This window comes from Ursus maritimus, unplaced genomic scaffold, assembly GCF_017311325.1.
Source record: "Ursus maritimus isolate PB19 unplaced genomic scaffold, ASM1731132v1 scaffold_15, whole genome shotgun sequence".
NCBI lineage: Eukaryota > Metazoa > Chordata > Mammalia > Carnivora > Ursidae > Ursus > Ursus maritimus.
Window position 1 is genome coordinate 62615442 of NW_024423897.1, and position 26480 is coordinate 62641921.

Genomic DNA, 26480 nt, shown 5'->3' on the forward strand with positions numbered 1-26480 from the left:
GGGAGGGGAGGGGAAGGGAGGTCCTTCCTGTTACCGCACAAAAGGTATGTCCCTGAGAAGCTGTGTGGACTGAATTTCAGTGACTCCGATTGGACTTTACAGGGAGTAAGACAATACATCTGTAAACTGAATCCGTGGGCCGGTGTCTATTTGGGGAGAGTGTTTCTGTGGGCTTCCTCGGGGGAGGCGTGCCACGCCGGGCACCCTAGTTCAGCGAGCCCCTCCCTTCCAGGGCGGCATCTACGTCTTCACGCTGCTGGACCACTTTGCGGCCGGCACGTCCATCCTCTTTGGAGTGCTCATCGAGGCCATCGGGGTGGCCTGGTTCTACGGTAAGGACGGAGCGCCCCTCCGGGGCCGCAGGGCCGTCACTGTGACCAGCCGGCTGGCATCCTTGTGCGTCATCCCCGTGCAGCTTCCTTCCTGACGCACGTTAGCTCCAGGAAGCTTGAAGCAGAGGTTGCCACAGCATCACAAAGGACAAGAGGCGTGGAAACTGCTCAGCTGATGGGCGAGCACGGTTAGCCGGGGGGGCACCCCACGATGCTTACTGTGGTCAGAGCTGTTCGGTGTGGCCACTTGACCATACTGTGCAGATGTCCTCAGCCGCTGAGAGAGACCAGTGGACGTGAGGTCTCCGTGGTCGGCTAAGAACCAGGCCTGTTCCTCACTGGGGAACGTGACCAGTAACGCAGTTCAGGAGGTGGGGCTGACCGGCGTGTGTCACTGAGCCACAGCTCACCCGCCAGCCCCTCACAGGGACAGAGCCCCTCAGCCCCCGCCGTCGCTGCTGACCCGTCAGCTGCTGGCTCCTAAGCTCCTGAGTTAGAGCTCCGAGCCTCTCGAGGCTGGGAGCCTCAGGCGGGCAGGCAGCACCCAGACAAGGCTGGGCCCCTACTGCCATGGCTGTCCCACCCCCGCTGGGCCGCTGAGTCGTGCTCCGGGTGTCGTGACAGCCACGGGCACCCGAGCTGGAGAAGCTGCTGTCCTTTCTCAGCGTGCTGACCTGGGCAAGCTGCCCACCTTGCCTGCTGTCCCGTAAGGAGAGAGCACCTGGCCAGGCTTCTCTGGGGCACTTAGCGGGGACAGCTCTGGGGAGCAGATGCACCTCTCCCTGGCTATGTGCTCCAGCCCAGAGCTAACGGTTTGCCGTGCGGCGCCAGCCCCCCTCTGTGAGAGCCCTAGTGTGGCGCAGGCTCACGGCCTCTGCCTCAGGGCCATGGACAGCGTGCCTGAAGAAGCACGTCGGCCTTGCGAGGCTGCACCTGACAGTTCAGGTTCCCAGGACGCTTTTTCAATTATATTTTCTTTTCTACAGAAAAGGGAAATATTGAACCCTGTGCTTTCATTGGCACCTAGAATCAATACTCGATCATTTTAAACTGGGCTCTCTTCCCCACCCCCAAATGAAACCCCACAGTGAAAGAGAGGAGGCGCCCCAAATGCGTCCATCGGTCATGAGCTCAGTGCTGGTGAGGCGGGAGAGACGCTGGTGACCACGTGCTCCCCAGAGCCTCGGAAGACAGAGCCCACGTTGTTTCTTCAAACGGCCATTCACATCCCTCATCCCTACACACAGGCTGTGTTTCCTGTAAGATGTGTTAGTGTGCCAGGCTCTCTGTGCACCAAGGGTCCTTGTTGGTTTCGAGCCAACAGCCCAGCACCAGGAGGGGCCATGGGCTGCCCTGACCACTCGTGGGGCCGAGTCCAGAGGGGCCGAGGGGCTGGCCTTGGGTTCACCCTTCTCCATCCCACCCTGCCTCTGGTCCATCTCTGTGTCCGGGGTTCCAATGATGGGGCTGACGTGTGCAGAGGGAATTCTGAATGGAGGGGTCTTCCGAACATGTCCCCAATGCAACCCTCACGAGACTCACCCGAGGCTCAGTGGACCAGCTGTGGTCGTCCAAGCAGGGGCCAGGCCAGCCTCAGGGTGAGAGAAATCACTGTTGAGACCTCCTAGAGAACATGCCGGCTCAGTAAGTTTCTAGAAATAGCTTTCCCTAAAAGATAACAATTGTAAACAGATCCTGGAATATTTTCAGCCTCGAAAGGAAGGACATTCTTGACACCGGCCACAACACGGAGGAGGCTTGAGAACCTCAGGCCGAGCAAGATAAGCCAATCGGGAAAGGACAAGTCCTATAGGGTGGCACTCACATGAGACAGAAAGTGACAGTGGGCTCCCGGGGCTGGGGAGGGGCGTGGAGCTAGTGCTTCACCAGGACAGACCTTCGGTTTGGGGAGATGGGAAAGTTCTAGAACCATCGATGCAGTGATGGTCGCACAGCAACGTGAATTAGCGGCTCTGAGCCCCACATGTAAGAATGGTGAAAACAGCAAATGTTATGTTATGTGTATTTTACCACAATTTTTTTAAAGAGAAAAAGCAGCGGTTCTGGCCAAGGGGAGGCAGGACAGCCTAGGACAAGGGAGGAAGCGCTGAGGGAGGAAGAGGACGAGAAAAGGCGGGGGAGCCACCGGCGCCCCACACATGTCCCTCGGTGCCCATGATGGTTGAGCACCTGTCACCTGGTGTCACCGCAGTGAACATGCATGGGGACCCTGGCCAGCAGGACCACCGGGAGGTCTGGGGAGGCTGCAGGAGGTGGGGTAGGACCCTGGGTGGGGAACGTGCCGTCCTGACTGCTGGAGGGAGGTCTCGGGGGGCTGCAGGAGGTGGGGGTGGGACCAGGGCGGGGAGCGTGCCGTCCTGACCGGTCCGCTCGGCTCCTTCCACCGTAGGCGTGAGGCAGTTCAGTGAGGACATCAAGCAGATGACCGGGCAGCGGCCCAGCCTTTACTGGAGGCTGTGCTGGAAGTTCGTCAGCCCCTGCTTCCTCCTGGTAAGGGCCCCGCGTGTGCAAACCAACCCCTCCCCCAGGCCCAGGTCCCCCGGCGGCCACACGCACCCGGGCTTTCACTGACTGTGAGAGGCTGGGGAGGGGGTGGGCGCCTAAAATCCTCCGTGGCCTCCTGAAGGCGTCCTCTGCCCTCTGGACCCACTGAGAAACCTCACGCAGGATCCACGGTAACACTATACCCAGTTAAGGCCGCTGCCCATCACAGCTCTGCCGTGGAGGGGAGGCCAGAGCCAAGCACGGCCATTGGCTGGCTCCTGCCTCAGGACAGTCGTGGAACTTAGACTTCTGGGGAGAGAGGGCACAAGGACCCAAATGCCAAGGACAGGAGCGACTTAGATCCTCTCACAGCATGGCCACCACAAGCATGTCCGGTAGCCGCCTGGCTCTTCTCATCGCGGCCAGGGACCACCAGCCCAAGCCCGTGGGCCAAGTCCGCCGGCCGCAGGCTTCATGAGCACAGGGCCATGCGGCTGCCACACTGCAGCAGCGGGGGGACTCGTCGTGTGGCCAGGACCCGATGGCTCACAGGGCCTGACGTGTCCTGCCGGAGGCCGTTCAAGGGCTGTCCAGGTCTGAGCAGAGCGCCCCATGAACCACTCAGAGACGCGTGTCTCCCCCACCCCCGGCATGTCTGGGACTGGCGGCAGATGAGGAAAACGCCATCCTGGGCCAACCCCAGGCTAGTGAGAGGCAGAAACAGACAGAGACAGAGAGAGAGATGGAGAGAGAGAGATAGAGACAGACAGAGACAGAGATGGAGACAGAGACGGAGACGGAGACAGGCAGAGACAGAGAAAGAGAGACGGAGACTAAGAGAGATGGAGACAGAGACAGACATAGAGACAGAGATGGAGAAGAGACAGAGATGGAGACAGAGACGGAAACAGTTGGAGACAGAGAGACAGAGACAGAGACAGAGGCAGGCAGAGAGGGAGGGAGCAGGAGCCTGGCTGTGGGCATAATCAGCAGTTTCTCCCGGAGCTGCACCCAGACACTCAGAAGCTGCTGATCCCGCCCCCGCCCCCGCCCCCGGGGTCCTGCTCCTAGCACCTGCATCTCCTTCATCTCAGCTGTGCCCAGAAGGCTGAGGGGTCCGTGGGCACGCTGGATAAGCCAGGCCGGGTCTCCCGGATAGGACGACCCGTGGGCTTTCCAAGGGCAGCTGTGAGGCTGCCGAGCATCCCCCTCGGGGGTGCGCACCCCTCCTGCCCTGGGAGCACAGCCCTCGCGGAGCACACGGCACACGCGCAGCAGGCTGGCAGCCAGGACTCCCCCGTGGGCGGGCCCCTGGCCCCGAGCCACCGAGCCTCCGTGGCCGGGAGACCCTCCTGGTGAAACGCTCGCTCCCCGTCCGCCCTGACCCAGCCGCCCCCTGACAGGCGCCTGACCTCTGCCCTTGGTTTCAGTTTGTGGTTGTGGTGAGCATTGTGACCTTCAGGCCCCCGCACTACGGAGCCTACATCTTCCCCGAGTGGGCCAACGCGCTGGGCTGGGCCATCGCCACGTCCTCCATGTCCATGGTGCCCATCTACGCAGCCTACAAGTTCTGCAGCCTGCCCGGCTCGCTGCGGGAGGTGCGTGTTTACGCGGGCCCCTCACCCTGCCCTGCCCACGCGGGGAGACCGCCTCTCAGGTCCGCCGCTGCCTTTTCCTCTCTGACCTCCAGGGAGGGCTGGTGGGGGCGGGGGCCATGGTGGAGTATGGCCGGGCAGGTGCGGGAGGGAGCTGGCTGTGCCTGTGTGCGCGCCCGCGTGCGTGCGCGTCCGCCCGTGTGTGTGTCCGTGTGCGGGTCCGCATGCGTGCGCGTCCGCCCGTGTGTGTGTCCGTGTGCGTCCGTCCGTGTGCGTCCGCCCGTGTGCGGGTCCGCATGCGTGCGCGTCCGCCCGTGTGCGTGTCCGCGTGCGTGCGCGTCCGCGCGCGTCCGTGCGCGTCCGTGCGGGCCCTCACGAGTGCACCTGTGTGCTCCTGCCGGGGTCCGTGCCCTCGCATGTGCTCCATGTGCACACGCGTGCTCTACAGAGTGTGCTGAAGGTGAGAAGGCAGCGGCGGGGGGCTGGGGTGGATTCGGAGGTCGAGCACCCCTGTGCCCGAGCAGGGGCAGCGGGGCCACCTGCAGAAACCCCTGTGTGGCCGGGGTTTGCCCTGGGGTCTCCGTCAGGCACGCGCTCCTGCCACCTGTAAAGGAGGGGGTGGGGGACTGGTCACGAGGGCACCAATTCACCTCCTGGCGCTGGGATTCCCGGAAGAAACGAAGGACCCAGGCCTCCTTGGAAGGAGCACCCCACAGGTGCCAGGTCACAGGAACTGTTGGGAGGGAGGGCGGAGGAAGCCCCAGGCAAAGCAGGCCAGGATCATGCAGTGGGGACCCCTCCCACACACCTCTCCCTGCCTGCAGGGCCCAGGTGAGAGGGGGTGGGGGGCCTGCAGCCCAAAGGTCCAGACTCTGAACACAAACCACCATGGGAGGGTCCCCTGGCCTCAAGACAGAGGGGGATGCACGCTGAGTACCCTTACTCGGAACCCATAGCAAGCCTGGCATAGGGACAGAAACTTGTACTTTCTCGTGGCCTGGACTCTGCTTCAGGGTCTGGGGAGGTCCAGCCGTCAGCCCCAGCATCTGACGGCATGTCAGGAGGGGCCCCTGCACCTCACTGAGTGCACTGGTGCCCACGGCCTCTCCTTTTCTTCTAGAAACTGGCCTATGCCATCACGCCCGAGCAGGAGCGTGAGCTGGTGGACAGCGGAGAGATACGCCAGTTCAGGGTGAGTGCTGGTCTCCCCACCGCCTGCCCTCGGGGAGAATTCTGAGCCTTATACTTGCCCCTAAGCCATGGGCCCTCTAGGCCCTCTGCAAGCCACAAGGCTGTGTTCATTCCCTGAGCAAAGGCTGGGGAATGCCTGTGCGCCGGCGGGTCCATCCTCGGAGGACCCCTGTACTGATGGGGGGCGGGCAGTGGGCAGAATGAGAAAGCTCGGGAGGAAGAGGAAGCAGAGGGGTGGAGAGTGGGGTGGGGGCCCTCGAGGGGGCCTCTGAGCAGACCCCTGTGTGAGGGAGAGGAGGAGGAGGAAGAGGGCCCAAAGCAGCTCAGAGCCCTGGCCTCACGGGATTGGGGGGTGCAGGAGGTGCTCTGACGGATCCAGACCCAAGGGGGTCACTCAGCTGCTGCAGACTGTTGGGGTGGGGGCTGCAGAGAGCCAGGAGACCTGGGGCCTCCAGGGGGAGAGGGCAGGGTCACACCAGGCCTGCGGCAGGATTGGGCCCATGCCTTCCTTGGATTTGATCTGTTACACGTGTGCTAACTTCCTAAATGAGACCTTAGGTCGCTAATTCTCAAGCTCCCTTCTTTCCTAATGGAAGCGCTCAAGGCCGTGCGCGGGGTGTATCCACAACACTTAGCATAGCCTTTTCCTTATCATTTGGTGCTAAGGGTATTTTAATTTTCATTGTGATCTTGTCAACCCACTAGTTGCTTGGAAGTCTGGTTTCAAATCCCCGAACCTATGGGGATGTTTCATTGATACTTTCGTGATCAGTGTCTGATCCATCGCATCTGGGCCACCTGCCCTTGGAAGCGTGTGAAGACCTCTGTGCGGCGGAGCCCCTGACCCGCCGTGGCAGACGTGACGTGGTGTTTGGATGCATGTGTGTCCTTTAGTTGCTGGCATGTGCCTCCCCTTCCGTCTGCCCCATTACGCTGGTGACCGTGCCGCTCTGACCTTGTACCACTTCTCTGACTTCAGCTCCGCTTGACCGTGGGTAACTGGGAAACGTTTGCAGAATATCCCACCCTGGTATTTGTCCAATTTCCCCCGTAATCCCACCAGTTTTTTGCTTTATATATCCCGAGGCTGCTTTCTGGGGTGAATACAGGTTGAGAATTGTCACTTCTCCCCTGGGACTTCATGTGTCCTCTGTCCCTCGTGGGGCTTTTGTTCTGAAAGTCCTCCGGGTCTGAGATGATCATTGCACCACGTTTCTCCTGAGTTTGCCAGAAACATCTTTACAGTCTTTTAACTTCCAACTTTGTAGTGATCTCAAAATGTAGGTATCTTTTGCAAACCTGTTATACATCTGGAATTTTTTACTCTGACAAAGAGATTAATCCACTTCCATTTGTTGTGATTGTTAATATTAATTATTAATATTGATTCTAGGCTTTTTAACTCTGCCCCATTTTTAGTGTTTATTTTTCTCCTTTATGACCTTTTTATGGATTGCTTTTTGGGAGATTTCCTTTTTATTTCCCCGCCTTTTTCTAATGTTTTCTCTCTGTTTGGAACTTACATACTTTGCTTATATATCTATCCTTTATTCTTTTAATAGTTATCTTTAAAATGTATATTTTACTTAAAATATACAAAGTGACACAATATCTCAACCCCCATCCTGAATATTACAAGGACTTAGAACTTCTCTTACTGATTATTCGCTTATTAGGACCCAGTACTCCATTTCTGTCTTTTTTGACCCCCAAACTAGACGCATTAGGATCGTGGTCATTGCTGTCTTGCATAGAAACGCTCTCCGGGGTCAGTGTGCGTGTTGGGTGTTTATCTTTCCGTCCTCCTTTTTGGCATCTACATCTTTTCTTTGAGGATCATTTTCTTGCTTTAAAAGAAAAAATCCTTCAGACTTTCGCCTCAGGTGATCTCTTGATAAGCTTCCCCCTCTTGTGTGCCCGGGAATGTCTCTATTTTGCCCGTATTCATGAAACAGGCTCTCTGTGTGCACACAGTTCACGACGGACAGCCGCGGTCTTCCGGGTCGTGAAGCCGTGAGTTCTCGGCGGCTCCCTCTGCTTCTGCCCTGAGACTGCGTGTGTGCCCAGGGTCTGCAGATCGACGTTTTTGTCAGTTCTGGGAGCTTCGCGGCCATGCCTTCCAGCCTTGCCTCTTGCTCTGCTCCCCTCGGGGCTCTGGTTGTGACCTTGCCCCGTCGTCTGGTTCGCATGCTCTCTCGGAAGCTTTGTAAACTCGGTGACTCAGGCGCACGTTGTACGGCACCCTCGCCTCAGTCCACACGCAGCGGCCTGTCCGCTATTTATCTGAAGAGCAAACCGCACCAACTTCCACACAGACGTTTCAGGTCGACAGTAACTCGCGTGCACCTGCCGCACCTCCCCCCACCCATCCCTGAGGCAAACACGACCCTAATCCACTTTGGATCTTTCCCGGGCCCTGTGCACCATATAGTTTCCTCGCATCTGTAGATACTTCAGTGTTCCCGAAAAACACATCGGTCAGAAGCGGGGTGTCCCCGTGGAGCTCTAGGGCTCTGGCCCCCCAGCTCCCTCCCCCCCGTGTGCCCTACACAGCTCTGCTTGGCTGCGGCTGCCCGTCCTGCTCCGGCCCCTGGGGAGCCCGGCTGGCAGCGTGAGTGTGTCCTGGCCCGGCCTGCAGCTTCCCCGGACGGTCAGGGAGCCGTGTCCTACCAGCGGTAGATCTGGCCTCTTCCCGTGCCCACTGCGCCTCCGTCACACAGGAGCCCTGCACGCTCTCGCTCTGAATAAAAACATGGCTCTTGCCATTTAACGTGATCGAATGGCTCGTGCTCAGAAACAGCCCCAACTCACAGCTGCGTAACAGGCGGTGACATTTGCTGGAGAACTAAATACCCACTCTTGTCGATCTTGGCCTCCCCAGGCGGTGAGCCAGGCCTGCCCCGAGCTCCTTGGGGGTCACGCGAAGCAGGAAGCCAGCGCGGGGTACCGCTTTTCCCTGGGATGGGATCAGAGGCCCCAGAGAGGTGGCCCAAGGGGCCTCGGGGCATCGCCAGTCTGCCTGCCCGGTCTGCCCAGCCGCTGATGGGACACACACCCGGGGGCCTCCGGGGCTGCTGGTCCCCGCACCGGCCCCTCGCTGCAGCTGTGCCTTCCGTCTGCTCCTTGCCCACAGACTTATTCATATGTATTGACATAAGGCTCATTATGTGTCATTATTCACATAAGGTTGTTCACGTCTACAGACTCTATATAAGGGCGTATACATGAGGCGTCTTTCCGGAAGGTTCACTTGGGCATCGGGCCTGTGGTGCTCCAGCGCAGTGCTGCTCCCGCGCCTCCCACATGAGCTTCCTGGGCTGCACGGCGTCTCCCAGAGCGAGAGCGCATCAGGCTGGCAGCCAGGAGCCGCCTTTAACCCAGTAGCCCCCTGCTTGGCTTCTGAAAAGCCCTGTTTCCTTCCTAGCTGCGTCACTGGCTCCTGGTGTAGACGGCGTGGAGGAGGCCCGGGACGGCCGCCCCACCGCAGGAGAGACGCCGGCACAGAGGGGAACCCCGGCTTCGAGAGGAAGGCGGGGGCGCCGACCGTCGACTCCTGCTTTCCCAGAACCACGCGGAGGCTCTGTCTCCAGGCCAATAGCGCCCTTCCTTTGCCGCCGGAGAGGACTGGCCGTCCGTGCTGTGTCGTGATCACTTAACGTAGATCTGTGCCCGTTCCTGCAGGTAGAAAACGTCCTTCGTGTTGTTTGTGCCGAGCCCGCCCCCTTACAGCCCCGCCCCCTGCCTCCGCCCCGCAGCGCGGGCCTTGCTGTCATCGCTGTGTCCGGAGAAAGCGGTCACTGTGGATGCTGAGAGCCCAGTGCTCGTCACCCCTGGGTATTTGCTTTGCTCAAACTGAAAGAGCCAAATGTCATATGTTGCCTAATTGTGCAGAAGGTGCGCTGGGGAAACCACACAAGGCAATAAAGTGGGGGCCACCGTGCGTCCCCACACCACACACCCCGTGTGCTCGGAGCCCGCCTGGGGTCCTGGTGTGTCATGGGGCTGCTCTGTATTCCCTTCAAGCTGACAGAAATACAACTCGGGGCTCCTGCTTGGCTTCTGCCCCTCCTGCCCGCCGTGGGCCCCGTTCAGCCGTGGCCGCCTCACCGCGGACCCCCGGCCACGGGAGGAAGGGGCGCGTGCCCACCCACTGGGCCCTGACTGCTCAGAGCGCCTGTGGCAGGCAGCCTGGAGACCCAGGACCCGGGGAGGAAGCCCCCGCCGGATTTCAGTTCTCTCGGGCACACGTCACATCCGCAGCAAGGCTGCTCGTGTTGGGAGTGGCTGTTAGTCCTAGTTCCTGTGAGTCAGTACTCATTCTCAGAACGCAGGGCTGCTTTCTGAAGGTCTGCTGCGATGTGCGGGCACCCTTGATGAGCATGTCAGCAGTCCCGAGCGAGGACCGTGGCCGCGCTGCTCCCCGCACCCTGGCACCGCCCGACGGGAACGCGGCTGCCGGAAGGGGGAGGCCGCTCGCGGCTCCGTGCCCCTGGTGCCGAGAGGTTACACCGTGAGCGCCGTCGTGCGGCCGTCCCCGGCGAGGGGCCCTGGGTGCCGGGCACTGAGGAGCTTACCGCTCAGGAAACTAGCTCGTGGACTGCAGGTGGCTGGCAGCTGTGGCCAGGAGGAATCGGGTTTACCTTTGCCTTTCGAGGCGCCTTGAGTACTCTGTGTAGACAGCGGTGTCGTCAGTGTCTCTGTCTGTCTGTGTCCATAGTCGACACCCCGTGTGAGTCGTCTCCAACAATAAATCTATGTGGGAAAATGGACCATGGCTGTGCGGCCGCCTTTGTTGGCTCAAGCTGTGGCCACCCGCTGCCCTGAGAGCAGCAGCTCCTTCTCCTAACCCAGTGCCTCTCCCACCCAGAGGGAGCACTGCTAGGCTTGGCCTGGACCCCAGTGCCCAGGCCTGCACCTTCCCCTCACACCCGCTGGCTCTGTGCCACCCCGTCCTGCCTCTCCTGAGCCTTCCTCTGCCCATCAGCTCCCCCTGCAGGCTCCCCACGTGTTCCGACTCCAGCCCTGCAGTCAGACCTACCGCCACCACCCAACCCAAGCCCCTCTCCTGGGGACAGGACACCAGAGTCCTGAGTGGCCTCCTGCCCTTGGTCCCTTGAAGATCTCTTGTGCGCTCTGTGGCCAAAAGCGTCCTAGATACCAGTCAGCTCTGGCCACGGCCCAGAGGAGACCTCTATGGCTTATCGTTAAGCCTGGAATAGACACCAATGCCCCTACCATGATCTAAGCATTCAGGCAGCGGGTCCCTCCCACCCGGCCATGACCCACCTCATAGGACCCTGGTCCCTCCCAGGAGGCCCCCCAACCCTGCCCCAGATGGAGGGTCCTGAGAGCGCCCTCATATGAGGGCCCTCATTCTCCATCCACGCGACCATTCTTCCTCCAGATCTCCCAAAGAACACCTTGCTTCCTTTGGGTGTCACTTTATCAGGGACACACACACAGTCCACGGGTCAGCTCCATTCTGCCAGCCACATGCTGGTAAGCCACGCCTCGACCTTCCAGAGCTTCCTGTGCTCTTCCCTGGGGTCCCGTCCCCACAGTCATCTCCACCTCTGCAGCCTCTGGATGTGAAGGTGAAGATGAGCCATCACAACAGACCCCGGGGGACAAAAAACCTGCCCCAAGGGGATGAACCACGTGGACCATAGTGTCATTATGCCCCATGCTCCCCAGTCACCGAGGTACCTCAGGAACAGGCAGGGTGCACGTGGACTCACCGTGGGGGCCTCCCACAGTGCAGGAAGGACCCTGGCCTCTTCCAGCTGTGCCCTCACCCCAGGTGCAGTGTGGACACCTGCAGTGCCCTGGAAGAAGCACATAAAACAAAGGCCTGATTGTGGCCACAGCCCCACGGGGAGGCTTCCAGGAGTCACATGCCTGGGAGAGCTGTGGGGCCAGAGGTCTTGGAGTGAGAAAGACATCGCAGAATTCCTAGGGGTCAGGTTGTCCTTCCTCCATACCCAGACACACAGGGACACACATGCATGTACACACAGCATGCATGCTGCCCAGTGCATGCACACGAACATGCAAATACACAGGCTGCACTCCTCATACGTGTCCACACGCACGTGCGCATGCGGAGTGTACACACGGACACACACGGCACGTGGACACGTTACACGTGCACGTGGACACACGGCGCATGCACATGGATACACACATGGCATGTACACGTGGACACACGGCACGTGCACGTGGACGCACAGCGATATGCACATGGACATACATGCACATAGCATGTGGACACATGGCATGTGCATGTTGACACACACAGACACGGCACGTACATGTGGACACGGCACATGCACGTGGACACACACAGCACGTGCACATGGGCACATGTCACACATGAGCACGCACGTGCACACGCACACACTCTCACACTGGGTCTGCAGCAACCAGGAGAGATCCTCATGGAAAGCCAAGCACAGCCCGGGGCTGCAGCCCCTCTCTGGACAGTCCCAGGAAGCTGCTTCCGTGGAGCCCAGCCACCCCAGCATTACTGAGAGTTCTTGTCTCCACAGCCCGTGGGTTGTGACAGGAGTTTCATTGGTGTCCCGGCCCCAGGTGTCTGGGCTGGGGTCCTGCCTAGGCAACCCATGGACAGAGAGCCGTATGCTGCCCAGAGCTGAGCCACATATGCAAGTGACCTCAAATATATAAAGAGCTCCTACAAATCAATGAAAACTGGGGACATTGTTGATCAGTGGTCAGTGTTGGTTCTGAATCCGGTTCTGACAGGAGGGAGAGTTCCCCACACCAAGCAAGTCCATGCAGCCCCAGCTGGGTGTCCTGCAGTTTGACTCAATCCTGACATCGTCTACCTGGACCTGGCGTTGGATCCCGCAGGCTAAGGGCTCAGTCCCACGCGACCACCCCACTGCCACTTTGGACGCCAGTCACAAGTCCGGGCCATCACCTGTGATTCTGAGGAAATGGCCGTAAATCAGAGGCTTCCACAATGCCCTCCCCGGGTTCGATTAATTGGCTAGAGTGGCTCATGGAACTCAGGGAAACTAGTTAATTCACTAGATCACTGGTTTATTACCAAGGATGGTACGGGGTACAAATCAACTACCAGAGGAAGGGACACACAGGGCGATGTCCATAGCAACAGAATTCCTGTCCTCCCGGAGTTTGGGGCACAGCACGGTGGCGCATGGAGGCGGTCTGGTTCGCCGACCTGGACGCTCTCTGATCCCCGTCCTTTCCAGTTGTAGAAGCCTTCACTACAGAGGTGTGGTTGGCTACTGGTGACTGATTCACCCTCCCTCTGGGCTCCCCAGGAAATCAAGGGGCAGGCCTGAAAGTTCCAACCCTTAATTCAGGCTGGTTCCCTTGGCAACCAGTCCTTCTCCTTCAGACATTTCCCAAAGTCACCTCATAAACGTAAACCCAGTTGTGGTGTGAAGGGGCTTGTGAATGACAAGACACACATCTGATCCTGGTGGCGGGAAGGGACCTCAGGGACCCAGGACCAGGGACCAAACATCGTAACGAAAGAGGCTCCCCTGGCTCTTCTTTCAGGAAATGCCAAGAGTTGGGGGAGCTGTGAGCCAGGAACCCTGCGCAAAAAAACAAATGTATGTGGAAGATGAGTTCTCATACCACAAAAACTCGGTAGGAAAGTGGGCAGGCATCTTGGGCAGGCCCACAGCAAAGGCGCGTGTCCCCGTGGTTGGTGCGCCGCGGACAGACACTCAGCCCCATTAAGCACGAGGACGTGCCAAGCAGATGGGGTGCGATGCCGCTCGCCACTGTGCACCGCTGGATCTGAGCAGTCCGCCACCCATGTCCGTGGGCAGGCAGGTGCCGGGAGCCCAGCTACATTTTGGGTAGGAAGGTAAACACCACATCCGCTGGGGAAGCATTTGTGTCGTCTACGAAGCTGAACGTACGGAAGCAGACCCAGTTCTGGGCGCTGCTGGCACTCCACCTCACATACGGTAGTCCTCCCGCCGCCAGGTGCGACCACCCCGCCCTGCTGCTCAGGGTGTAACTCTAACAGCCCACCCCGGAACACCCGGGGTCGCCTGCTGCCAGTCGCTGACTGACTCGCGTGCGCAAACGCTGGGCACCCCTGTCTGAGGTGGACGTGTACCCCCGAGCCCCCGAGGGTCGGGCTGGGCTCGGCGACGCCTGTCCTTTCCCCCACCTCCTCTGTGCTTTCTCCTGAGAGTGCCCCACTTCTGAGTCGGGTGCACCCCCATTTCAGGCTCCGCTTCTCTGCGGTTCCAGCTTGGAATGTGCTACACTCCCAGACGCCCCAATTCCACCCACAGCTATGCGCCCAACAGCATGCACACACTGTGTCAGACACACGTGCGCGTGTCCACGCACACAAAACGGGAACCGACAGAAATGCTGGTCAGCCCCGCGCGGGAGGACCTGTAGGCAGGTGGCGCAGACGTCTGGGGGCGGCGCCTTCGGTAGACTCCAGTCCCCCAGCAGGAGATGCTGAAGCACTAACCCCAGCACCTCAGAGTGTGACCTTACTTGGAGACGTATAATTGCTGCTTTGTTAGTGTCGTTTTGGAGGATGTTCGCGATACGAGCGTTTCCCCAACACGAGTGGCTCTCACTGTGCAATGCTGGTGGTGGTGGCATGCGGGAAGCGCTGTTCCCATGCAGGAAACACATTTACCAGGATGCAGTTGGTTAACGTGAGGTCGTACGGAATAGCGTGGGCTTAATCCAGTGTGACTGGTGACCCTATAAGGGGGAGAGACAGACACAGACACACCAGGGAGAAGGCTGTGTGACAGGGAGGGAGACTTGGCAGCGATGCTCCTGGAGATCACCGGTCACCACCAGAAGCCAGGAGGGGAGCGTGGAACAGACTCTCAGGGCGGGGGGAGCCATGGAAGGACGCAGCCCTGCCTCCACTCCAGACGTGCACTCCAGAACAGTGAGAGCACACTTCTGTTGTTTTAGGCCAACCAGCCCTGCGTGCTTTGTTACAGCAGCCCCAGAAACTAAGGGAGGCGGGTCCACCTGGCGCGGGAATTCAGGTTCCCTGAGGCCACACTCTGGGTCCAGCCCAGTCAGACACCTCTCTAGTCTTCTCTGCTTGTCCTTGTCCCGGGAACAACCTCCTGTTCACTCCCCTCCCCCACTTTCCAACTGCTGACCCCTCACACCGTCCCAGCTTCTCTTGGACATCACGTCTGGAAGTTTTTTGTAATCCCCGCTTCTGGGGTCAGTCCTGGTCAGTGCTCCTTGAACCCCCCCACTCTCCAGCCCTCCCCAGCAGGTGTCCCATGGAAGTGGGGTACTCCTTGTCTCTCTTTTCAGTGCACTGGGAGCTCCCCTATGAGCGAGGACTGAGCTGGTCTTATTCATTCCTGCCAGTGCCTTGAATAGGCCTGCTACATGATTGACAGTGGCACTTAACATCTATTTACAGAAAAATGAGTTAATGGGTGGACATTTACATGAGCACAGGTGGGGGTTTGGTGAATGGGTAGATGGGTGAACGGATGGATAGGTGGAGGAAGAGAGGGAAGGAGGAGTAGAAAAATGGATGGGAGAGTGGGTGGGTGGATGATGGATGATGGATGGATGATGGTAGAGGGATGGTTGGATGGATGGATGGATGGATGGATGGATGGATGGATGATGGGTGGATAGATGATGGGTGGATGGATGGATGATGGATGGATGATGGATAGATGATGGTAGAGGGATGGATAGAAGAATAGGTGGATGGATGGTTGATGGGCAGGTGCTTGGGTTGATGGATAGTGGATGGATGGATGCATGGGTGGATGATGGATGAACGGATGGGTAGATAGATGATGGCTGGCTGGCTGGCTGGCTGGATAATGGATGAATGGATGGGTGGATGGATGATGAATAGATGATGGATGGATAGATGGATGGAGGAGTATCTGGATGATGAGCAGGTAGATGGATGAATAGAAGCGTAGATGGTGAATGGGTACGTGAATGAGTGGAAGGTTCCGTATTACATCTAAAACTCTGTCATTCTGGTAAATCCCTCCTGTGGGGCTTGACACACGAGTGCTATATTTATTCTCCAAGAAGATCGCAGGCTTTTTGATACAAGTGGAACTAATTTCAGAAACACGTGAAGCCTTGTTTTCCTCCCATACTAACCTGCTGCAGAAAGCAAGCTCCCTGGGAGGGAGGAGCCTGCCTCTGCCCCCTTCTTCTGTCCATGGCACGTCTCAGACCCCCGTCCACACTGCACTTTACCATTGGATTTACGCTCTTCGCCAAATGACCTTTAGACACGAAGTCTGGGTGTTAAAGCTCAGAAAAGCCGTGAGATTTTCCCTTTGAGAAAAGCATTTTAATAAAGATTCTGCATCAGGGAAATAGGTGATTTACAGAGTAAGTGGATTCTCCGTGTTTGGCTTTTCTTGTTTTTATTCCACAATCCCCTTTAATCTCTGTGGATGCATCTGACCAGCGTCTTCATGGCCTTTACCTGCCTCCCGATTACTGACAGCAGAAAAAGAGGTCACCTTGTTTGAGATACAGTTCATGAGTAAAGTCCTATGCTTTGCTGTCCCCCAAGGAAGACACTGCCTGTGCCCTCCTCCTCCCAAAGATCCCTGGGTCACGAACGCAGCACAAAGCCTGGGGCACCGTGCCCCCCCAGCAGATCGGGGTCCTCAAACCCAGCCCACCTGGCTGCACAGGGAAGGCTAACCCCAGAGCTGGAAAAACAAAGCAAAAGCAGGCAGCTACACACCCCGCCTCCACCTGCCCAGCGGACCAGGGCCCCTGCACGCGACCCCGGGGACCCCTTCAGCCAAGCCCAGGAGCCCTGCTTCTGCCGCTGCCCTGGCTGGCATCCTTATGTAGAATGGAAATATCAGAATACATCCATTTAGTGAGGCTGGCTTCATTTTCTTCTTAATTTAACAAAACAGAAAATGTCAGAGTCAGGTGCACCTGAGAAGGGCAGGGTCTGTGGTGTAGAATGTGTGCTTCAGCTATGCCCACATGTGAGCGAGAGGGGCAGAGGATCAGAGACTGAGGGGGGCAGAGAGACGGGGGCCAGGTCCCTCCGGCCCCACACTGCCCATCTGCCCAAGCTGGCAGGGGGAGGAGGGAGGCCCAGGGCAGGTAGGTCTGAGAAGGGGCCATGTCCTGTGGGGGAGGGGACTGAGATGGCGTGGGGAGGGGGGCCCATCATCCGGGCATACAGCAGAGGGGCCACGGGCGCCCCAGTGGACGGGGTGGGGGCCGATTATCCGCGTGTCCCAGGGCAGGACGCCTCACAGCCTTTAGTGCTGGAACGTGTCGCGCTGTCTACGGCAGGAATCAAGTGTCCCTGTGGGGCCAGGGCCACAGGTCACATACGCCGGTGTCCGCCAGCCCGGTGTGGACAAACTGCTAAATCACATGGAAACGTAATAAGCCCAGTGTTGGATGGTACATCTGTGCTCCGGGGGAGGGAGCCAGAAATGCAGACGCACACTCAAGTATAGGCCGATGTGCCGAGATTCCTGGTCACCTCCGCCCAATCGAGGACCCGGGGTCACTCACAGTGGCCCCTGGGAACGGCTGGGAGGCTGTGCAGGGGACACGAGGAGCCAGCCTGGGGGCAGAGCCAAGGCTGCAGGGGAGGCTGGTGGGCCATGGAGCAAGTCCCAGGAGCCCCACGGTAAGTCATGGGGGATGGGGATGCCCCTGCGGCGCCCACCCCAAGCTGGCTGCAGGGTAGCCCAGACGGTCTCCGCAGGGTCCTGCACGGGGCCGTTCCTTGCGCCTTCAGTTGGTAGCCCCCCCACCCTGGACGCAGATGGTGTGTTACACAGACCCGGGGGACTCAGACACCGACTCTCCCCCAGCTACAGACATCCTCTGACGTCCGAGGGACCACGGACATTCTTCTCTTCCCCTGCCCGGCTTCCCCTCACTGTCCCGGGGGCTTAGATGAACATGGGACCCTCGTGACACCAGGAAGTTCCACCCCGAGCAGCAGCCCCCCTTCCTCAAGGGGGTGGTGCTTTCCGGGCAGGCCGCCCCTCTGAGGTCCTCTGAGCACGCAGCAGCATGGAGAGAAGGCACCATGTGCTTAGACATCTTGCTCCTCCAAATTGAATGCAAAAAGCTCCCGTTTCTATAACTGAACTTTAAAAATCAAGCCTGTATTGACTTAGGCACCAAATGTATTTATCTAGAATTTAAATAATTTGACTTATTCAAGGAGCTAAGCTCTTCTTAAAGTTATTTGTTGTGTAGATGAAGGGTCCGCCAGACACAGCATTTTCTGGGGTAGGAGGCTGAAGCCTGCAGGTGTCCCAGCCCAGCTCAGGCTCGGATGCAGCTGCCACAAAGCCCCTGGCGGGCCTCGCAGCGCGCTCACTCCCTGTCTGGATCAAGGCTAATATTTGGAATGGCTTTTCGACAAACACATTCAAAGGTGCGTTACAACCCATCAGCTATTAAAGGTTCTGATACCCGCTAAGCCTTTTTCACACAGGAAAACTAAATCTAAAATTCTAAAAAGTTCTATTATGCCACAAAATGATCATTTTAAAAGCTGAGAAGGCAAAGGGGACCGTCACCTACAGATCCATTCCGCAAGGCGGCACATGAAGGCTGCCCGCGCCGGGGGGGCTGTTTCGGGAGTCCGGGGTTTGTCCGGGGCGGAGGGCTCCTGGCTGGAGAAGGCAGCCCCAGTGTAGGGGCCGGCACCTCCTCCACTGCGCCCCCCCCCCCGCCCGCCCCAGGCCTGGGCAGGGGTGGTCCAGAGCGTTGAAAGAGCTGAAACCTGGTGAGGGTGCGGAGAGGCCCCGAAGATCCACCCGCGGATGGCGACTGTGGGGCGCACTGGCTCCCCGGCTCCCCACGGCGGCCGTCACGGACAGCACCTTCCGTGACACTGATCATTCTGCTAGCGCACAGAAAAGTTGGATTTTTAATCCAGTTAGTGAGCTCATGGCTCCAAGGGACTAACGAGAAATGCAAATGTATCTGAAACACGCTGACCCGTGCTGCTGACCACAGCCGGTGGCTGCCGTGCCCCCTTGGGTCCAGGAGGTGAGGAGAGGCTGCAAGAACCTGGCCCTGGGGCTGGTGGCCACCTCTGACTGGGCTGCCCTGCAAGGGGGTGCGGGGGGAGCCTGTGCTCCCCCTGCTCCCATTCTTTCCCTGCGGTTTCCTCCCGGGGACGAGGCAACACCACTGCCTGTTTGGGGAGGTTCGTTTAGTCAGAACTGGGTGACCCCAGCAAGCAGGTGCACAGGCTTGGCCCAGCCATGCCTGAGGCCAGCTCCTGTCCATGCAGCCAGAGCCCCCGGGGCCAGCACCCCACCTCCCGGGCACCTGGGCGCCCCTCCCCAGCCCCCTGCCCCTCGGCCCTGCCTCAACCCTCCCACCTCGGCCCTTCCCCGCCCTAACTGGTCACTCTGAGGCCAGTGGGGACGTCCACCAGGCGGGGGGCCTGCCTGCACAGCAGCCCACGGGAGGCAGAGGGATGCCTGAGCCCCACCCCCTGCCCGGCCCAGGTCTTTGGAGGCCGGTATTATGATGTGTACAGCACGACAGAGAACTGTGCTTGGACACCGTGCCCTAGTTAGGAAGTCTGCTCTGCTCAGAGATAGGAGTTAGCAAGCCTGAAATTACCTTGTGTATATTCCAGAACTGAGCAAGCAGCAAACGCTGCAGATAATCAGAACCTGCCGCATAATTGGCGGGCCCCACACAAAATGAGAATCCAGGGCCCTTTTCAAAACTCATTAAGACGTTCGGGGTGGTGGCCATGGAGCTCTGAACAAAGGCCCCGTGAGCACGAGGCCCTGGGGGTAGCAGGGTGTCACCTGGGGAGAAAGGAGCAGCAGAGACGGGGAGGGGCTGCGGGGCCAGCACACTGGCGTCTCTACTGACAAGGGCACTGATCCCACCCCGGGGGCCCCACCCCTGTGACCCCTTATAGCCTGAGCACCTCCCAAAGGCCCGCCCTCTGACACCATCAGAGGGAGCTAGGGCTTTGGCACGTGAATCTGGGGGACACAAGCATTCAGTCCCTCTCACCGTCTAACAAAACAAGAGTCCACGAGTCCACGATGAATGCAGAGCTGGCTGGGGAGAAGTTCACCTCTCAGCGTCTGTGGTTTCATCCTGCGTGACCAATCCCTTGTATGTTCACGGCCACCCACAGCTCCACGCAGACACCGCTGGGAGGCCCTCCTCCCCGCCGACTGGACCCCGAGTCTGTAGGTGCGGGAGGGCGCTGCTGATTCCGGAGCGGCTCCCCTGGCTCCTGTGGCTCCCGGATCAGAGACACGCCCCCTGTTATTATGCCTATGGGAACCCCTGGGCCTCCATGGCCACGGGCACGTCCACCCCATCGAGGTGGCTCAGGCTCCAGAGAGGCAGAGCCTGGGGCCCCCCAGCCCTGCTCTCCCACCTGGGGAGACCCCACACATCACCAATCCCCTGGCCCTTCCTTACAGACCCTCAGGTGTCCACCACCCAGCCCTTCACACGCCAGTGGGGGCAGCACGAGCACCACTCAAGGGGTGGTCAGCGGCCCAGCCCCCAGCCCCAGAGGCTTCCTGCCTCAGTGTCCTTATCTACAAACAGCTCCAGTATGGGGTAGGTTGTAGGCATTGAACAGAACAAGTGGCTGCTGTTGTCAGGACAGCGCCATCAGACAGCCTTCATGCTTTTCAAACACAGGACTGTCCCAGGCGCTGGGGCCGTGCCTCTGTGACGCCCACTGCAGACGCGCACCTGGCGGGGTGTCTGAGGAGCCTGCCATCAGAGCCGACTGGGGGCCCAGGCGCATCCATGCTCCTGGGAGGGCCTGGGATCTTACACGTGGGTGTCCACGTGGCCAGTCCACAGCTGTCAGTACCACACGTGGTCAACAGAGCCCAGGGCTGGGAGTCAGGGGAAATGTCAGAGGAAGACAAGGAAGCTTGATCAGGCGTTAGACACAGCCGCCTTGAGCGGCCTTCCTCCTGCCATGTGAAGAGCTGTTTCCATACGATTGTCGGCTTCCAGAAGTTGTGTGGCTGCCCATGAGCTCCAGAGAACACAATCTACTATTTGTTCAAAATAGGTTTCCTGAGGTAACTGCAAACCACAGTAGACACCAAGTCATATTAAAAGCTCTGGGGAAGGCTAGCCTGGCTTTCTGTAAGATAATAATAGGGCTTGTGCACTCTAAGGCTGCAACCTGTAATCTCATTGATTTTCCTCCTGGGAAATGGGGCTGTCGATGAGGGCATCACCCTGGGGGACCGGCAGTGCCTCCCAAGGGCAGTGGAATCCAAGGACCCGCTCCCAATGCCTGAACCGGCCACACTTCCCCATTCGTGGGCACACGCCTGATGGGACACCAGCCCCCATAGACAGTGACAGACATGTCCGCCTCCTCTCTCCCCAGCATGCAGGGAGCATCTCCGAGGACCAGTGTGGAGCCAAGTGTCGGAGACACAGAGGGGCCCTAAATACCCAGCTTGGTCTGTGTCTCATGCTCCCCTGGCTCCTCTGACCCTCAAAACAGCAGGGATTACAATGACGTGTTTGGAGGATTTGCAATGGAATGGGGGGGCGCTGTTAGGGCACGAATCATCTTCTGCAAATTCATCTGTTGAAACCCTGACCCCTAGCACCTCAGTCCATGACTATGTTTGGACATAAGGTCTTTTCAGAGGTGATCAAGCTAAAGGAGGTTGTTCAGGTGCACCCTGGCCCAACAAGACTGGTTTCCTTACAGGAAGAGGGGAGCAGGACACAGACACGCACAGGGACGACCATGGGAGGACACGGACAGAAGTCGGCATCCACACGCCAAGCAGAGAGATCTCAGGAGAAACCAGCCTGCTCGAGCCTGGATCTCAGACTTCCAGCCTCTAGGACCAAGAGAACAGAAGTGCATGATGGCGAAGCTGCCGGTCTGTGGGACCTAGTTACAGTAGCCACGGGAACTCATACAGACCCAGGGCCCAGCCAACGCCTCCCACACACCAGCATTCTAACGAGCCATGAAGATGATGACGGTGGCTCACACAACGTGGCCGTCCCTCTAAGTCCTGCTCCGTGGCCTTCCCACCCTCACTCTTCCTGACCACGCTGCCCATCGGTACGTTATCCTCATTCCATGGAGAACACTAGGGAGGTCATGCACTTCATCTGACAATGCCGTCCAGCTCCCAGGGCTCGCCCGTGGTGGCCTCCTTCAGTTTCTAAGACAACGTCTAGAAACACGGAGTCGGCTTGGTCCCAGAGGAGACGCATAGAGTTGGGTGCTCAGCCCTAACTGCCTCCGGGAACGGTCTGGTCTCTAATATGGGTGCCTAGGTGGCACTAATCTGCACTTTCCAGTTTCCCAAACCCATGAATTCACTTAATGGGGCTTTGTTTTCCCCAAATGAGTCCTGCAGAGCTTGTCCTATCTCAGCACTGAGAGGAATGGACCGTCCTTGGCTCATCAAACGCCCTGGGGTGGTACAGACTGGGGCCCAGCGTATCCACCACTCCTGCTCCAGACGACGCCGGTCGGTTTTCACAATCAGAGAAACATGAATGAAAACGCGAAGTTACAGCCTCTCACCTGACAAATTGGCCAAACCCCAAAGGTCTGACACTGCCCTCTGATGGCCGAGTTTGCAGAAACAGACATCCTCGTACTCCGCGGGTGCACAAGCCCTACACCACCCAAGGGAAGGCACCCGACAACAGCTGCAAAAGTACACAGACACTTATCATTTCAATCAACAATTCCATCTCTGAGGATCTATCCCAAAGATACGCTGGAAAAAAAAAAGAAAGAAAGAAAAAGAAAAGGAAAAAAAGGAAAGGAAAGGGAGGAAGGAAAGATGTATGTTCAGGGTCATGCATTACAGTCCTCATTTTAACAGCTAAAGGGTGGAAACAACCCAAATATCTACTGATACGGAGACAGTTGAACACGCTGACATGCCCACAAAATGGAGAAATGTGCACCTGTACAAGGATTAAAGGATTATCTCCATTTACCATACAGCGTTTTCTCCAGGATACACAAAAATATTTAAAACCCAGTGGAACTTCTAGAAATGAAAAATATAACATCTGAAATGAAAAATTCACAGGATGAGTTTAACAGCAGTTTGGAAGCTACAGGGAAAAACAAGAAAATCAGTGAAGCTGCGTACATAACCTTAGAAAGTGTTTGAACCTAAGCATGGATGGGGGGGGCAGTTGAAAAAATAAGCAGACCCTCATCGACATCAGAACAGCATCAAGCCGTTCATAAAGCCAGAGTCACAGAAGAGAAGGCAAACGACATTTAAAGACTTCTTGGCTGCAACATTTTCAAATCTGATGAAATTCACAAATTAAGTCCGTTTGCTAAGCCTCTAGCAGGACAAACAAGACGATCCACACTACAGCATATCATTGACAAAGTGCTGAAAAACAACGGCTTCTTTAAAAAAAAATTTTTTTTTTGAAAACAGCCGGAGGAAACGGACACACTATATAGAGAGGAACAGGAATGAAAGTAAGTGCTCACTTCTCATCAGAAGCGGTGCAAGCCGGAAGCCAGCACAACAGTGCGCTTTGACCTGCTGGAGAAAACGTGCCCGTCGACGTGGACTCTATAATTAGTGAAAATATCTTTCAAAAAAGTGAAAGCAAATTACAAGCATTTTCCTACAAGTAATGGTTGACAGAATCCGTCAGCCCTGGGTCTGCATAATAACACGTGGTGAAGGAAGGAGTGGAGGGTAAAGGAACAAACAGCAGCTCGAAGCTGGGGTATGCACAGAGGAGCCAAGAGAGCATAAATGTATGTACAGATACAAAGTACATCTGTGCTCACGTTTTACTTCTTCAATATATAATTGTTTAAAACAAAAATAACTATGTATCATGGACTTGATGGCATACATAGAAGGGAAATGTACGACAATTTAGAAAGAAGAAATAGGATAGCAGAAACGGAACTTGATTGTTTAAAGTTTTTACAACCTAGCATAGCAAACTTTTCCTAGATATTTCTCCTCAGGCAAGGTAAACAAAAGCAAAACTAAACTATTGGGACTTCATCAAAATAAAAGACTTCTGCACAAGGAAGGAAATAATCAACAAAACTAAAAGGCAACCTATGGAATGGGAGAAGATATTTGCAAATGTTATATTCGATAAAAGGTTAGTATTAAAAAATACATAAAGAACTCATAAAACTGAACACCCAAAAAACAAATAATCCAGTTAAAAATGGGCAGAAGACATAACAGACATTTCTCCAAAGAGGACATCCAGATGGCCAACAGACACATGAAAAGACGCTCCACATCACTCAGCCTCAGGGAAATGCAGATCAGAACCACAGTGAGAGCCCACCTCACACCTGGCAGAATGGCTAAAATTAACAACTCAGGAAACAGCAGGTGTTGACAAGGACGTAGAGAAAGGGGAACTCTCGTGCATTGTTGGTGGGAATGCAGACTGGTGCAGCCACTGTGGAAAACAGTGTGGAGGTTCCTCAAAAAGTCAAAAGTAGAGCTACCCTACGACCCAGCAATTGCACTACTAGGTATTCACCCAAAGGGTACAGAAATAATGATTCAAAGGGACACATACATGCAGTCCTCTGTTTACAGCAGCATTATCCACACTAGCCAAGATATGGAAGCAGGGTCAGTGCCAAGTCCCTGCACAGCACGGGGTTTGTATCTGACCTTCCAGAAAGCTGTGCAAGACCTTTTTACAGCTTTGAGATAGGGAAACTGAAGGGCACGAGCCTCATGGTGTAAATAGTGTAAGTCCTCCTTGTAAGAGATAAGGAGTTAGTGGTTTCTCTAGAACAGACAACATCTAAGGAAGGACCAGGCGAGAACGACCAGATGAAACCATCATATGTATATTCCAGGCCACCGGCACTAAACATCTTGATGCCATGACCCCTGGCTCCAAAGAATAATTGACTTATGAAGGACATCTGGATGCCTGAGAGAACACACATACCAGACCACTGTCTCAATAAAAACCCCAGGCCCCAAACAAAGACGAGACTCCCTCCTTTCCTATCTGAATCTCCCAGACTCTGTCTGGACCTGCACTCTCTGCACACCTGCACACCTTCAATAAACTCTGCCTTCACCTCCTGCTGGCTGGAGTTCAATTTCTATCCTGTGCATAGCCAGGGGCACTCTTGGCTGGTCCTGCAGGACGCCCTCCGGATCCTCGGACCTGACCTGCCTGCATCAGCTTCTAGATGCAGGAGCAGCAGGACATGCCACTTTGTGGTGTGGCTTTTGTCCTGGCTTGCCAATAAATCTCTGCACGTGGGATAGAGTTCAAGCTGAATCAAAACTCAGTCTGAGAAACACAGGGAACCAGGTATGAACATCAGAGCTCCTGGGGCTCTGCAGCTCCTCCCCAAGCCTGGCTGCATCCTGGCCTTTGGATTCCAGGATGAGACCCCCATCCTGTGTATCACGCCAATCCCTCCCTTATGCTTATGTAGTTGGAGTTGGTCTCTGATCCCTGCAGCGTACAGCATTCCCTCCTGCATTGCATAGACCAGAGCAGTGAGAGCAAAGCTGCAGGGTGCGGAGGGGCCTGGCTCCGTAGGGGCTCCTCAGGTGTGTCAGGAGCACAGGGCATGACAGCTCAGGGGTCAAAGATGGCTCTGTGACGTTAGCATGGCCACCCTGCAGAGGCTGGTAAGTCTGTTGAAGAGGATGCACTTTACACTCAGGGTAAGAGGAGGCAGGTTTGTTAAGCAGGGAACAGACGGGAGAGGTGGTCCCGGGACACTCCAGTGATTGAGCCAACAGGGCCATGAGTGGGGTCGATAGGGGAGAATAACTAAGTGCATAAGGGTATAAGGAACAGGGAAAAGTCCCTAATGGCCCCCAAATTTCTGGCCCAGATCCAAGGCGCGCTTGGCCCAGAGCCTCCCCTGTACTAAGCCTAGCTCCCTCGCTCCTGGGACGCCCCCACCCCTACACCATTTCTGCTTAAGTCACTCTCCCATCCATCGCGAGGCCCCTGAGGCCCCCACCTCTGAGAAGCTTAAGCAGTTTATTGGGCCATGAATAGCATCTACCATTTCTATGAATGCCTGACGTGTTCTTGATGGCGTGTCGGAGAAAAGAATGCCCTTGCAGCGAGCTGAACGACGGGCTCGGGAGTTCCGCGGAACGCAGGGTTCTAGCTCTGCGAACTTGGACGCAAACGGGCAGACGTGCCCGTCCACGGCCGAGCGGGCGGCTTTCCCCTGAGCGAGTCCCAGCGCCTGCACTCCTGAGGACTGGGGGGGAGGGGGCGGCTTCCCGCCCTCCTGCAGCCCCCAGCTGCCCCCGCCCAGCAGAGGCGGCCTTAGGGTGGGGGATTCCGCCCGGGGCCCCGTACCCGCACCGCCGCACCGAGACCCTTTATTCCAGGAACGCCCTGTTGTTTCTTCAAAATCGCCCTCCGCCGCGGGGCTTATAGTGAAACAAGAGAACCAGTGAAATCTGGCCTTTGATTGTTGTGAGTCTGTTGGCTCTTTTCTGTAACTTTGAATTTTGCCGCAACTCCAGAAACAGAAAGGACTTAACCACGGCACGGAACCCTCCCATCGCCTCCAGCCAGACCCCTGAATGCTAACATTGCACCTCACTCGTGGGTCCGGCAGGCCTGCGGACACACCGCCGCCCCCGCCGGGCGGGGTCCGGCCTGCGCCCCCGGACTGGGGGCGGCCCCCAAGGGACCCCGCCGCGCCAGCGCCTACCCCGACCGCCCCCGGTCCCCGCCTATGCCCCGCCCACTCGCAGCCTCCTCACAGCCCCGCCCCGGCCGCCGCCCCGCCCCCTGCACCGCCCCGCGCCCAACCCGACCGCCCCCCCCCGCCCCGCCCCGCGAAAGCCCC

General features: G+C 57.3%; 1 protein-coding gene across 1 annotated transcript in view; it reads left to right on the forward strand.

Annotated features, from left to right (window-relative positions):
• The window catches only part of SLC6A3 (solute carrier family 6 member 3), a 38180-nt gene extending 27788 nt beyond the window's left edge, over positions 1-10392 (forward strand). The window contains exons 10-14 of the mRNA XM_040630576.1: positions 233-332; positions 2743-2843; positions 4268-4435; positions 5553-5624; positions 9048-10392. Coding sequence (XP_040486510.1) covers positions 233-332; positions 2743-2843; positions 4268-4435; positions 5553-5624; positions 9048-9071 — 465 coding nt within the window. The 3' untranslated portion in view covers positions 9072-10392. The remainder of the gene's footprint in view (positions 1-232; positions 333-2742; positions 2844-4267; positions 4436-5552; positions 5625-9047) is intronic.
• Positions 10393-26480: the final 16088 nt, after the last annotated feature.